Source organism: Ceratotherium simum, chromosome 5 (assembly GCF_057802395.1).
Source record: "Ceratotherium simum simum isolate JZ-2026a chromosome 5, ASM5780239v1, whole genome shotgun sequence".
NCBI lineage: Eukaryota > Metazoa > Chordata > Mammalia > Perissodactyla > Rhinocerotidae > Ceratotherium > Ceratotherium simum.
In genome coordinates this window covers 39,891,689-39,906,518 of record NC_141904.1, presented here as the reverse complement: position 1 = coordinate 39,906,518, position 14,830 = coordinate 39,891,689, and the positions used below count along the sequence as shown (strand labels likewise).

Genomic DNA, 14,830 nt, shown 5'->3' with positions numbered 1-14,830 from the left:
GAGGTTAGTCAGTTCTCCTTCCTAAGCAGCTGATTAAGTCAACACCCCCAACCACTTCCCTTATCGGGGCTCTCGTACTCTGAGGGCCACTGTGCATCAGCCTCAGCCTTGATTGCTCTGGGATACCAGAAAACTAGGGATAGAACATGCCCTGGAGTTGGAGAAATTATTCAAATGAGCTAATCCACAGGGAACCTGGGAGGCCTGATAAACCCAGCTGCTGGCCATACACAAGCTGCCCCTACAGCTCCACCTTGCTCTTTCCCTGCCTCCCAGGTGCAACCCTGTGTGGCAGCCCTTCACTTTCAACTGTGCTCTCTTCTTAACCCATTCTCAACTTAGTTCTCTTCTACCCATGGTGTTGGTGTCCTATGTCCTGCCATCAAAGAACTAAATTCAAACATTCTGCCCAACAGCTCTACATAGAGAGAGCCTTGACATTGGTCCAGGAGGAATGGAGGCCCAAGGCCTAAAATTCTCCTTCCCCTGGTTGGTCCTGGCATGGACATCGTGAGTGCAAGACTCTCTGCCTCCACTTGTTTCATGCTTCTGTGGTTGACCAGGCCCCTTTCTGGAACAATCCTTTCTTTATTCAGATCATCACACCCTAGGCATGTTCAAAGAAAGTCCTGCTCTGGCCAAACAGCTATTCTGTTTCTTTCAGATGACTTATGTTATTGAGCTATTATGTGTAGATTTTCTAACTTAACTCTATGTTTCCACATTCTTGGGGATGAACTTATCAGGCCCCCAAATAGTGAAAAAAGGTTCTCTTTGCTTAATTCTATCAGACCATCCTGAGTTCAGGTAAATATTCTGTTTGTACTATAACCCAGAATTATATACCATGATACAAAGCATAATGCAATTCATAAACAGTTAAAGCACCAGTCTCCTATTTGGAGCAGATTGATCAGAGCACCACAGCTGGCCTTTTCTTTTTGTCTTAGGTCCAGAGGAAGATTTTCAGGTCGGTTATATTATGATTTATGGAAAGTCTTGAAATGATGAGGGAACTGTGGGCTATCAACAAGATTAAGAATAAAATAACAAAAGCTAACTATAGAATTATGGCTTAATGGTGAGGAGGACAGAGTTTACTTGTAAGTGTGTGTGTGTGTGTGTGTGTGTGTGTGTTTACATTTATGCGTATGTGAGATTGATAGTTGTTATCTGGGTTCATTCTTAGTAGTCTTCTGCCTGCCTCATTTCTCAATTTTCCACTTGGACATAGGAATCCATCTTTTCCACTAGCAGGTAAACTGGCTTCAGGGCCTCAGAAGGCACGGTGTGCACAGAGCGTATGAATGATGCAAGCTGAGCCCAGCCAGCCACAGGGAACACTTCTGCAAGGTGTTATGAAGATGGTCTAGTCTCTATGGGTGGGGGCTCCTGGAGAGTAGAGTGTGAGTTGTCCTGAGGCCCTGTGCCCAGCCTCTCTCCATTCCCCATGTAGAGCACAGATTCCTAGGGGTGGAGACACTGACAGCTACCTGATGAGGTCACTGCTTCCCAGAAACACCTCTCCATTGTCTGAGACAACCTGAGACCTCAGATTGGCCCTCCTTTGGGAAATATCTGGACAAGGCAGGATGCTTTGGGCCTTCTTTGCTTTTATAATGTTTTGGATATACTGAATATTTTGGAATACATAGGAAATTTGTCTGTCTTTATTCCTCCATCTCCATCTATTGAGCCAAAGGAAATTATATGACGTTCAAGTATTTTTTGAATACTTATGTCATGTTAGGTCTTAGGTGAGCACTGAGGGTACAAGATGAAACGATTTTTATAAGCATAAGTTTTCTTATCTGTCAGGTGAGGATAATAATAATACCTACCTCATCAATATTTTTGAGGATTATATAAGGTAATTCTTGTAAAGCACATTTAGAAAAGCCCACGATAGATGCTGGATATTACTGTTGTTAAGACACAGTTACTGCCCTCAAGATGTTGGTAATCTCAAAGGGGAAAGAGATATAAACTGGTAATTTACAGCAAGTGTCATTGCTGAAGGAGAAGAAATATGCTAGGAGGCCACAAAAATGTATGGAATTGACCCCAAACAAAAATCCAAACATAAATGTCTTTTTGAGACTCAGCTACCTTTATATAATTACTTATTATGCATAAAATATATATAATGAAATATATTTACTTTGCAAAGTTGCTGTGTGGATTAAATGAGAAAGCATATGTGAGTCTTTAGCACTGTGATTGATATACAATAAGAGCTTAAAAATTCTAATTTCCTCCTAAAAATGTAATCTTTCACTTGGAAATGAGAAGATCTAGTGGTCAATACCTTTTAAGTGAGTGTCTCTATAGGTTTTTGGCAGGAACAGTTAGTTAATGAAATAGTCTTTGAGCCCTTGTCTTAATGGCTTCAGACACCGACCTTTGGTGTGATTCAGAGTTTTAGAAAAGCTTTTCCCTCTCTTTACTCACCCCCATCCCTCCTGCCCCTCCACTCCAGGTAGTGACCACAAAGGTGTGGCAGGGCCTGGGGGCTGGAGCTAGTATTCCATTGGCCAAGGGGCTGATTGCAATGGAGAGGTTGGAAGGGGCGAGGAGGATAGCCAACTAGCCCGGAGAGGGATAGCAATGTTCACTGAATGAAGTGGGGATGACCTGTTGCATTTTCACACAAGTGAGAAGGTTCAGAGTGACTTTCCCACTTATAGGCAGGGTTTGAATCCACTACTAATAATGCCACTGAATCAAGCTGCCTCTTGCACCACCCAAACCTTGTGAAAACTTATCAGAACTGCCCATTTGACTCTGTAAGTATTTTGGGATATTTTTATATTTCTTATACTTTCCCATTCATTAGGCAAAAAACCCCTAAACCAAGCTTACAGCAACCATAGTCACTCAGCCAAAACAGATGTCCTGGAAAAACCAGGCTAACGGGAACAGAAAAAGGAGCCAGCCAAACTGCTCCATTAATTTTAGATCTACTGCTTAATTTTTCACTAGACCCATTTCTTAATTTCCGTAATCCTGGTCCAGAGCCTTTAACAGTCTGAGCACATGGGTAGGTAACAAGGAACTCCTGAACTTTGCAGTTTGATTTTGTCTTAAGCCTGGCATCCACAAGACTGCCTGCGCTTTCCCACGTCCATACAGCAGCTCAGAGGAAAAGCATTCAGCTAAAGGGCCATTTGGATGGGATTTGGTAAATGTTCCTGAACTGTCATGGATCACGCTCTCCAGAACCTAATTGAAAGAGGCATTTGAGTGAGAGGGAGGCTGCTAAACACATTAGTGACATTCGGGAAGATCTGGATTTCTTGACATAGTGCAGCATCAGAACATAATATGCATCCGAGACTTTCCTCAAATAGCCTTAATTGCATTTTGATGTCCTGGTGACTGTGAAGATTATTTTTAAATCAAATTGGTGCATTAGAATTACATTTAGTTTTAATTAAGTTGATGCATTTGCCAAGCAGTAATGTACTTAGAGAATGAAAACGAGACACCAAGGGAGTCTTATTCTGTCTCAAGGGCTCTCCTTTTCTTATTTTATGGAGGGCTCATAAAACTTTACAGGGTGAGGGACATCACTACATAAGTCATAGGCCAAAAATCCAATGCAGACCAGTGTACTGAGCATCGACTGAGAATCAGGAAACCTGCATGCTTGGGTCTGCCACTGGCCACTGCATATCATTGGATAAGTCCCAGTTGTTCTCAAATCTGGCAGATAATCAGAATCCAGGGGAACATCTAACCATACAGATTGCCAAGTGGGATTTGACTCTCCAGGCCTGAGCAGAGCCCAGGAATTTCTATTTTAATAATATTTTCCAAGAGATTCTTTGGCTTGTAACAAGTGATTTAGCCTCCTAACCATAGTATTTTTCTCTGTAAACTACTACTTGCCTGGGTAACCTCACAGATTTGCTAAAATAATTCAAGGGGGTGGCAGGGAAAATTGTGAAAGAGTTTGAAATGGGTGAAATAGATTACTGATCTGAGTATCCCTTCCAGGTCATCTCCCCCTGTCTTTGAGCTATTTTAAATCACTGAAAGTTGTGTAAGATTGATAATAATGCAAATGATTCTTATCCATAAAAATGCAAGCAGGTTGTGTCTGATGGAATGTAATCAGTTATTACTCCATGAGTACTGACCAATTTTGCATCTATTTGTAAACTCACATCAGCACTCCTGACGGCCTACTTATGTGTGATGTGTGAATTCTCCTTTGAACCAGATGTGACACAGCACTGGGTTCTCTCATTAATTAATGAGTCGAATACAAATTTTTACATGTGTGCATTTTATATTTGTATGAGAGTCACGATTTTATCTTAATTTTTAAAAATTATCCTTGAACAGGAGTGACATTTCATGAACACACTCTATAGATCACAAGATGCCCAGTTTTTTGGACCAGAATTAACAATCCTAATAGACTTGTAAGAAGTGATGTGAGTGGCCAACATGGGATAAATTAATATATTGTTTGAATCTGCTGATTAAAATGTAATTTTCAATCTTATCAGAGAGGAAATCTATCACAATCAATGTAGGATGGAAAGTTTGGGGTAGGAGAAGACCAGTGGACTGGAAGTCTGCCTTCCAGGGTTCCAGACCCGAGCCTCTGCTTTCTACCTGTGAGTTCTTGGGCTTGGTTCTCCCTCCCTATCCTCAAAAGGGTAAAGAACCATAAATTGTCTCATCGAAATATGAACTAAACAGCTAGGTGTCCACTCACTAAGCTTTACTGAATTTTAAAATAGTCTTGCCAGAACGAAGACTGGAATGAATGTAGTTATCTAAATGTGCTTCTGCTCCTGCAATGAATTTCCACCACTTCTCTTTATAATGGAGTTTGCATTTGCCTCCCATTTGGAACCTCTTGAAGTAATTCTCTTGTTCTGTTGTTTAACCTATTCTCCCCTTATCCTTTCCTCATTGGAAAGAAAGAATGACTACTCACTAACCAAGCTGTACAGGCACCTATGTCCCCTCTTTCTGGAAGCCTTAGTTTGGCTGTGATGCCACCTCCTTGCTAAGTCTTCCCTGACCTCCAAAGGGAAGTCTGCTTTGATTTCCCTTTGAGGTGTTGTTTTAGCATCCTGGACCACGTCTTCACCCACATGACCTCACACTGGATTGTACCTTCTTGTCTACTCTTCTCCCACCTCCTAACCCTATGATCATATGAGCTCTTTGAGAACAGGGCCTGTAATTTGTTCACCCAGCAGAGACTAGATGCTCATTCACCTCATGATGAGTGGTAGATAGATGAAACAAATCCTGGAAACAGCCACACAAGGGTTAAAATCACTTTTAACTTGATTTCAAGTGGTACTTTGAAAAGAATCAGAAAGAGATGAATTCAGGCCATCCCATCTCCAGAGGTTTTTGTGAATATTAGCTAAAGGAGACAAATGATTGCCTGGTTTCATTCAGACTCACTCATGGAAAAATCCAAGACTTGCTGCTTCAAGAAAGAGTCTGGTAATGCAAGAATTTAAATCCTTATTTGGGGTTACAAAAGAAGATATGTTGTTCTTTGAGGCCCCCAAATTTAGGTGTTTTGACACACACTGAGTGGCAATTAATTTGTCTCTCTCTTAGAATTTAATAATATTGAAAAAGCAGTCCCCTCATTCCCTCTCTTGGCTCATAAGCATTTTTTTCCTCTCCCCTCCCCTCACCTTATGAAACATGGTCATTATCATATAAATGTGTTTGGGGAGAACTAATAAAAATGAAAATGACTTAGATGTGGGAAACCAAAATGGATTCTTTGGAATAGGCATTGTATGGTCACTAAAATATGCATTTGAACCTGTTAAGTCTTTATTTACTCTCGATCTTTTATTTCAGAATTCCTAATATGCTTTAGGAGTTTGTGCTAACTTGGAGTTATTTACATCTGCTCATTATTTACATGATCATATCAAGTTAGCAAAGCCATAAAAGTCATTCTTATTGATTTTAGAAAAGTGTGTTGGTGTGAATAATACGTGATGGCTTCAAGACTATGTTTTGCAGACTTCTGAACCCAAAAACAGTGAGGATAATGGGACTGGTTACGTGGTAAATGTGGAGGGCAAGATTCACTTTCATCCAAAAGCTAAGCATGAGTTATTAAGCTTTTGCTAATGATGTGTGTATGTTTGTGCGTGTGTGAATGAATGTGTATTTGAGGATGCATGAGTGTGTGAATGTGAATGTAAGTGTGTGTGTTGCTGTGTGTGAGTTTGTGTATATCTGACTATGAGTGTATGGAAGTGCATGTGCATATGTGAGTATATCACACACACACACTCCCCTACTTGGCCAGGAGGATGATTTGACACATGGCTGATGTGAGTTCACGAGGCAGTGTGTGATGATAATGTCAGTGCTGATTATAATGGGGTTCTCCAGTTTGTATTACAAGAAGCATTTTAAAAAGCTTTGCTCAAGAATTAAGCTGGCAGTCCATAAAGTGTAATTTTCAGAGCTCTTCAAAAAACTTGATAATAAGAGTTATTGTTGGAAATTGTCTAAGACCTTTAATTATAGTAGGTTACTATACAAGCTCATTACACTCAGACAGAGAAATCTGGGTGCTCTCTAATGTTATCAGACCTCAAATTGTCAGCAATGGTCTGGAGATCGCACGCACGATGGCATCATATCTTGCACGTCAGTGGTAAAATTCCATACCTATAGCATGTTGTGTCAGCAACTGCAAAACCTACTCAGGAGATGAGGGACAGGGTGTTACAGCCTCCTTATCACCGGACCAATGAGATAAAGTCTCATTGGATGTGCTCAAAGGTCAGACAGAGCCTTTAACTGTGTTTTCTCTACTATATATCCTTAGGGTAGTGTTAACGAGGGTGTTCAGAAGACTAGGAAATAAAACATATTGTGAAAAGATGCAAATTACAAAGAGAAGGTATCCAAAATATACCGTATACTTCACTTTGTACTGGGCATGAAATCCCATATTTTATTTATATCGTCTCATTAAACACTCAGTCTTCGTAGGAAGGAGAAAACTCAGGCTCCAAGAGATTAAACAGTTTGCTCAAATTGATGCTGCTGGTGAAGGTCAGAGTTGGAAGGCAGACCCAGGTCTATCTGACTCCCAGATACTGCTCTTTTCTGCCCTGCATCCTTGTTCTCTCCTACGCTCTGCCTATGATGGTGAAAGATAGAGCATTATCATGCTATGGGAGCAGAGATTTGGGTAGGTGAGGAATTTATGGAGGAAGTTTATTTTGAAACTGTAGTAAAGCAGACTGTGTGAAGACTCTGCCTTTAGACAGCATTTGGAGACTAGTGACGGGACCACAGCACTTCTAAGAGGAGTACTTACTGCCCTAAGAATGAGGGGGCAGCACCCAGCTTCTCCTCTCTGAGGCCTGCTCTCCCATCGCCCAACCACGAGTGCTTCAGTAAAGGCTTAACAGCGATTCTTCCAAATTCTCTTAAACTCTTTGTTCTTTGTGAATACGACCATGGGCCACTTTTGGTCTCCTTTCTATAATTTCTTCTTGACAAATAATACTCATCGTGGGCTCAAGGCCCATCTCCTCTAGGAATCAGGGTTGCTAACCCCTCTGAGCTTGGTTTGCTTCCTCTTTTATAGTTTCCATTATATTACCATGGACTTGATTTGTCCATTAACTGTCTATGCCAGGCACAGCATTAGTTCACTTATTCTCTACAATACTCATTCATTCATTCATCAAATATTTATTAAGCATCTACTATGTTTTAAGAACTGTACTACACTCCAGGGATATAAGGGTTGGCAATTACAGATTTGTTCTCATGGAGTTTACAAGGCAGATGGAAGTTTGAACCAAATAATTCCAGAAATATATAAATACAAGTTGAGATAAGTGCTTTCAAGACAAGAAACATGGTGTCATAAAATTCTATAACAGGGGAATCTCACTCAGATTGGGAGTATCAGGAAAAGCTACACCAAGGACGCAAAATCTGAGCTGAGATCTAGTAGGTGCGTAACAGTCAACTGGAAGAGAGAGAGAGAGAGAGAGAGAGAGTGTGTGTGTGTGTGTGTGTGTGTGTGTGATAGTGGTGGTAGTGGGTGGATAGGAGGATGAGACGGGAAGAGCAGACTTCTGGAAGAAAAATTCCTTGGCAGGTGGTAGTGTGGTCCTTTTGGTGAATAAAAGAAGGCCAGTGTGGATGGAACGGAGAGGTGAGCGGAACGGTGGTGCGAGACAAAGCAGAGAAGTCACCAGGAATAAGACTGTGCAGGTCCTCAAGGTCCCTGTAAATATTCTGGCTTCCCAAGGGTAACGGGAGGACATTGGAGAGTTTTAAGCAAAGATACGTGTCATGAGCAGACCTAAGGCAGGCATAATGATTATCTCCTTTTACACGTGAAGAAGCAGAGGCTTGGATGGCTTGTGTAACTTTTCTGGGCTTCATGAGGGTCACACAGCTAGTGAGTGGCTAGGCTAGGACTTAAACCCAGGTCAAGTGATGCCCATACTTTTTATTCTTAAACATTCAGTGAAACCATGTTGATATGCTCATTCTCTCTCTCTCATTTCTTCAGCCTGAAAAGGAAGATCTACTTCTGTAGCATGAATAGAACTGATTGGAACTAACATTATTAAGCTCCTACTATGTACCAGATATTGTTGTCTTATTTAATCACAACCATTTTATAAGGGCAGGCCTTACTACCCCTATTTTCAAGATGAGAAAACAGAGGTTCAGAAAGTTAGGCAATATGCTCTATTGTTAGAAAGCAGAGGAGCTAGGATGTGAATCCATTCTATCTGAATCCAAGGTTTAGACGACACTCAGTACACTGTACTGTCACCTTAGTGTCCTCTCCACCCAAAACAGATGGGAAGGGAGGAGAAGGGGGCAAGACTATAGACACAAAGACCAGGTAGGGTCTGCTATACCAGTCCAGGGGAGAGATGAAGGTGGGGATGGATACGGCAGATTTTAGGCAAAGAGAACCAGTAGGACTTGAAAATTAAATACATTTTGGGCACAAAGTAAAGGGAAGCCTCTAGGGGCTGGCTTGAAGCCTGGGCAGGTGGTGACATAATTCACTCTAAGAAGCAGGTTTGTGGGAGGGGGGGTGGAGCCTCTGGGTGCCATCGACTCCTAAGGCAGGCAGGTAGGGACGTGAATCTGGAGGTCTGTAGAGAGGTCGGGACTGCTGGCTGTGGGCAGAGAAAGCTTTCCTTCTTATTGCGCAGATATACACAAATGCTTGCTGAAGCCATGATTCATCTGCTCTGATCTGGGACTGTTGGCTTTGCCAGCTGGGCCTTCTTTACCTCAAGCTCACGCTCCTAACATTCCCTCGACTCTCACCCCCTTTGTTCTCTTTCCTGAGGACAATACCCAGTGTGCTCCCTTGGATCAGAGCACAGGTGGATAAGAATGATATTTGGTTAAAAGGAATTTTCTTCTACCTTATGGTTTAAGGAGAAGAAGATAATTCACAAAGCCCCAGTTGCTTCAAGGAATTATACCAAATCCTCAAAGCACTGCCTTACATATCCTAAATCAAGCACCCGGCTTTTAAAATGGGAACCTACAATCTCTTTGGGAAAAAAAAAAAAAAAGTATGATTTATCACTCCAATCTTGCAGTCTATGTAATGCAGACATTTCACTCCTGGGAATGAATAGTCCTCTTTGCCTCGAAGCAGACTGAAAAGGTTTGACGCGTGACCAGATAACTTGACTTTTAATGGCCTGCGACCAACTAAAATAAGCACTAAAAGTTATGACCACCCCCAGGCAGCTAGACGTCATTCCTCAGTTCCCCAATAACATTCTATATTTCTCTGGAATTGTTTTTTTCATCTGACGACTTCAGAATAATCTTCTAATATAAAATGGTGGGACCCACACAATAGGAAGTTGTTAAATTTTAACTTCTACATACCCAAATGACAATCTGAAGAAGGACCCAATACTATACTGTATTTATTACAAAGTAAATCTATGCCATCCTTGTCTTCATTAGCAGATAGTTAATTGTGGACCGTCAACTGAAGGCAAGGCACCACACTCCAGCGATGAATCCTAGGCAGGCTCTAACCTTCAGGGCTTGTTATAACTCTGATATAACAGGGCTTCACTTGATAAATACCATCTCCTCCTCCTGCACTGATGGCAGACTGTTCAGGTAGTGTTTACAACTCCAGCCAGTGAATTCAGCATGACGATTCTTATTCAACAATGGAGAAAACTCAGATGTTCAAGAGCCTAATTGTTTGAACAAATTTAAGGAACCAGGATCTGAGCCCTGAACTCTGTTCTGGGAAGCCCCAAGAATCACTTGGAAGCAGACTGGAAATGAATATTGAAACAGAGTTGACCTTGGGTGAGAGCCAGAGGGAGTTACCAGATCCCGGCAGTGCACATATCCGCTACGGAGCCTTGTTAGATGTTGCACCACGAGGGGCAGCCGAGCTGCTGAGGTTGACCCAGCAGCGTATGGAACCTGGGAAACAGGGTCTAACTGGAGCCTTTTTGGGAGCTCTCTCCTTTTAAGGGGCTTTCAGGAAAGTGGAAGAGGAGAGGCAGATTTCACTGAGGTGGGAAACCATATTCAGACAAGTGCGAGAGGGATCATGCCTGGGAAATGGCACAAGCCTGAGGATGTGGAGAAGCTCACTTTGCTCCAGGGTGGAAAGACAAGGTCTTCTGGAAGCCATCTGCAGGGAATGACCAGTGACTGGTAACTTGGCCTGCATGGCATTCAGACAAGGGGAGTCCACCCCAAAACGGAGGCCATTTTCTTTCCTTTCCTTTTTTTTTTTTTTGTGAGGAAGATCCACTCTGAGCTAACATCTGCCAATCCTCCTCTTTTTGCAGGGGCTTTTGGCCCTGGGCTAACATCCATGCCCATCTTCCTCTACTTTATATGGGACGCTGCCACAGCCTGGCTTGCCACGCAGTGCGTCAGCGCACGCCCGGGATCCAAACCAGCGAACCCGGGCTACCGCAGCGGAGCGTGCGCACTTAACCACTGTGCCACTGGGCCGGAGGCCATTCTCTTAATGCTCTGACGTTTCAGTAGTTTTCAGTGCTAATTTATCTCTCCATTCTCTTCTGAAGAGGAAAGGACCAATCTCCAAGTGCCTATTTGACTGGAAAAGCAGCCCCTTCTATCCCGCTCTGGGAATGGAAAACACCAAAGCCTTCTCCCGAGATTACTTATGTTTTGGGTTCATGAATGGAGGAAAGGAGTAAAACCTTATTTTTGAGACAGGCCAGTGAACACCACACTACGAAAATTGTAATAACTACTAGTTACTGAGTGTTTACAATGACTAGGCACTGTGCTATATGCTTTATGAACATTATTCATTTCATCCTCACAAATACCTTAGAGGAAAGATCTCATTATTATTCTTTTAAAATAAGGAAATCAGAGTAATAAGATGTTTATGAATTGCTTAAAGTCACACAATAAGGAGGATGTGAACACAGAACTGACTCCAGGTTAATTATCCCTGAAACATGAGGAAACCTTAACCCGTGGTCAAGAGAAAGGTTCAGATTTCCTGAGGGTCCCAAAGCTCCCCCTATGCTCTCCAGTGTTTCAGTTACCATGAAGTGAAAGGGTTCCTAAAACAAAAGCAGACTTCAGGGTGTGAGCCAGGGGGACTTGCAAGCCTCCCACAGGGTAAGCAAAGAGTTTTAGTTTGATTCTTCAATCAATTTGAGCATTAAATACATTTGTGATTCTCTATTAGACCCCACAGGATGCCAAGTGCATCTGATGTTCAACCTTCATGAAACTCCCATTAGCAGTTCTGTTCATGATGTACTAAAACCGTGCTTCTTAAAGGGTGGTCCCTGCATCAGCAGCATCAGAACCACCTGCAGGCCCATCAGAAATGCAAATTCTTATGCCCCACCCCAGACCTGCTGAATCAGGAACTCCAGGGATGGGTTCCAGTAATCTATCTGTTACCAGCCCTGCAGGTCATTGGAGGCACACCAAAGTTTGAGAATCACTGCTTTAAAGCATTAGGAGGTAGCACAAATTCAATTATTTTTTCACATGGAAAAATACTGACTTTAAATTTTTCTTTTTTTCCTTCCTTCTTTTTTTTTCCTTTAAAAAATGTTGTTACCTCATTTCCAAATCTTCATTCTCCTGTGGTACAAATTTGTACAAGGCAACATAGGTGGTCGTCTGTAATGGGTCTTTGCAAAGAGGTCCCTGAAAGAGAAAATAAAAGAGAAATGAGAAAAGGAAGGAGGAAAAAACAGAGACAAGAAAGAAAGAAAATAGGAAATGGAGAAGTGAATGCAATGTAATTCCAGTGTATGGATCTTAAGTGTCAAAACAGCTAACCATTATTAAAGACTTTGTTTCAACAAGAGGCTTATTTTTAATTTCTTAGCTGAGTTTGATTTCATTACAAACCATCTGAAAACGATGTGGAAGTCTTTGACAGAAATACTGCAATTTTCTTCAAATAAATTTTTTCTTTGATATAGTTGTTCATGAGAGGTGACACAAGCTTGGCCCCAGGAATGGGAATATTCTCTCTATAGAAAGAGGGACATATGACTAGTGGTAAACAACTTCCACTTCCTAAAATTGCCTTTTTATCAGGTAGCCTAAAATTTGGTATCTAGCATACTAAGGGGAACCAGGTATATTCAACTGGCAATTAGTTCATTCATGTTGTGAAAAAACATAGATTCTGGCATCAGACTAACTCAGTTTATATCACGGAATCACCATCTACTGGCTATGAAACCTTGCAATAATGACAATAAATCTACCGTTTTTGATAGCGTACTGTGTGCCAGGCATTATGTTACAAGCATTAGCATATATGAACCTCACAACAGCTCTGTGAGGTATTCTATTGTTGTCCCCAATTTACAGACTCTACAAGAGTCTTACAAGTGTTATATAAATATCAGCTATTATTGTTAACCAAATAAATGTTAATGCTATATAAATTTTTACACTTTATAATATATAGTAAATTAAAAATTATATAATATGTAACAATTGTATATTATATACTATTTAATTATGTATATTATATAAAATATATATCTAATATAATTGTATAATATATTTAAGTATATAATAGTATAATAAACATATGCCATATATATAAAACATAAACAAAAGATGCACACAACTATATCATTTTTACCTGTGATTCACTCTGCTACTCCAAAGTTCAAGTACCTTATGCTATACTATTCTATTCTATTCTTATTATATTTAAAAATGAAGATATAAATATATACTTGTATACTATAAAATATAGTCATGATATATTAAGTAATTATATGTTACACACTACAGATATGTATCAACCTGTCTATAACATATATAACAGAAACGAAAGTATACAAAAAATACTTATCCTTTTTACCTTTGGTGCACTGTGATGTTTCTGTTTTACTCCATGCTATCTATGCTATGGCACATTATGCTACATTATTCTATTCTATTCTCTAAAGATGCTGATCTGGGACCCACTGATTTCATGACCCATTTGGGTGGTGATCCATAGTATGATCCAAGGACTCTGTCTGGTCTGTCTTCTGTGACATCCATAAATACCTGATGGCTTATGTTCTTTGCTTGGTCTCCAAAATCGTCAGTGCCATTTTCTGGATACGTAAACACTGAAGGAGACAAGAGAAAGCAGGAGGTTTAGGATCCAGTCGCCACGTTTTGGAAACATGCTTGAAAGCTGTGGCTTTATTTATTTCCTGCACCATAGCTTCTACTTTACTTCTCACTGCCTCTTTCTCAACCTTAGTGACCCAACTTTCATGTCATCTTCCACGTGACGCTTCCCCTGCCTCCCCATGTAGCATTCTGCACCACTTCCTCTGCAAGCCCACACCCTTGTACATGCCTCCAGCAAGCGCAAATCCTCTAGATTGCTTGGCAATTGTGTGTTCACAACTTGGTCTCATTTGGCAGTGCTCATCTCATGAGCAGAGACCATGTCCTTCATCTTTGTTGAATGTATCCAATCGTTTATTAATGGCGTGGTGGGTGAGGTATGGCCCAATTTAATTATATTCGAATTATCTTTTCTAAATACCAGATTCTTTTATCTATTTTTCAATGTCTTGATTCTAGTTCCTTAATGATATCTATATTCTATTTTGCAGATTAAAGCTTTAGTTTTAAAGTTCAAAATATTTCCTCGATCTCGTATTGTCAATGTGTTGGGGCTATTATTGGGAATAAAAAAATAAAATAGTGGTTTCTCTCTTAGTTTCCTCTTGGAATGTATACTTCTCCTTCTTTTGCATTTAAGCAGCCATTCTGTGGCCTTCAATAAACAACAAGGCTTCTCAAAATGGGCAGGCGTTTTCACTGTCCACATACACAGCTGTGGGAGGTCCCTGACGGGTATGGGGGCCTCTGCCTTAGCTGGTTTGAACAGGCAAATTTACCCTGGTGACCAATGTCATGGTCTTATTCTCACCATGTGTATCTTCCTTAAACAAAAATGTGGCAAAAGTTTACACAATAAAGTGTGGTGTCAAAATTAACCTACCATTTAGATGACTTGCCATTTACAAATAACACGCTGCTGCTTTAGTCTTTCCTTTGTTTTCCCTTCAGATTATCAAGGAATTAATCAGCAGAGGAAGGGAACACACCACAGAAAGCTCTAAAACCTATTTCAGTTAGTGCATTGACAACCTTCATTGTCCTTAGAATGGACTCAATAACCATGATGTAGAGAACACACTGCAGAACAAGAGCCCCTGTAAACGTATTGATGCTTAGTAAACATCTGTTCTCCAGTTTATAGTTCCAGAGCCTGTGGACGCAATTCCATTATTGCTAGGAA

The 14,830-nt window shown here is 40.9% G+C and overlaps 1 protein-coding gene across 3 annotated transcripts in view; it reads right to left on the bottom strand.

Annotated features, from left to right (window-relative positions):
* Positions 1-14,830, bottom strand: part of STAC (SH3 and cysteine rich domain) — a 152,336-nt gene that overhangs the window by 23,658 nt on the left and 113,848 nt on the right. For all 3 annotated transcript variants that reach the window (XM_004419483.3, XM_014790458.2, XM_087430688.1), the window contains exons 7-8: positions 13,576-13,640; positions 12,113-12,201 (exon numbers count right to left, since the gene is read on the bottom strand). In XM_004419483.3, coding sequence (XP_004419540.1) covers positions 12,113-12,201; positions 13,576-13,640 — 154 coding nt within the window. The remainder of the gene's footprint in view (positions 1-12,112; positions 12,202-13,575; positions 13,641-14,830) is intronic.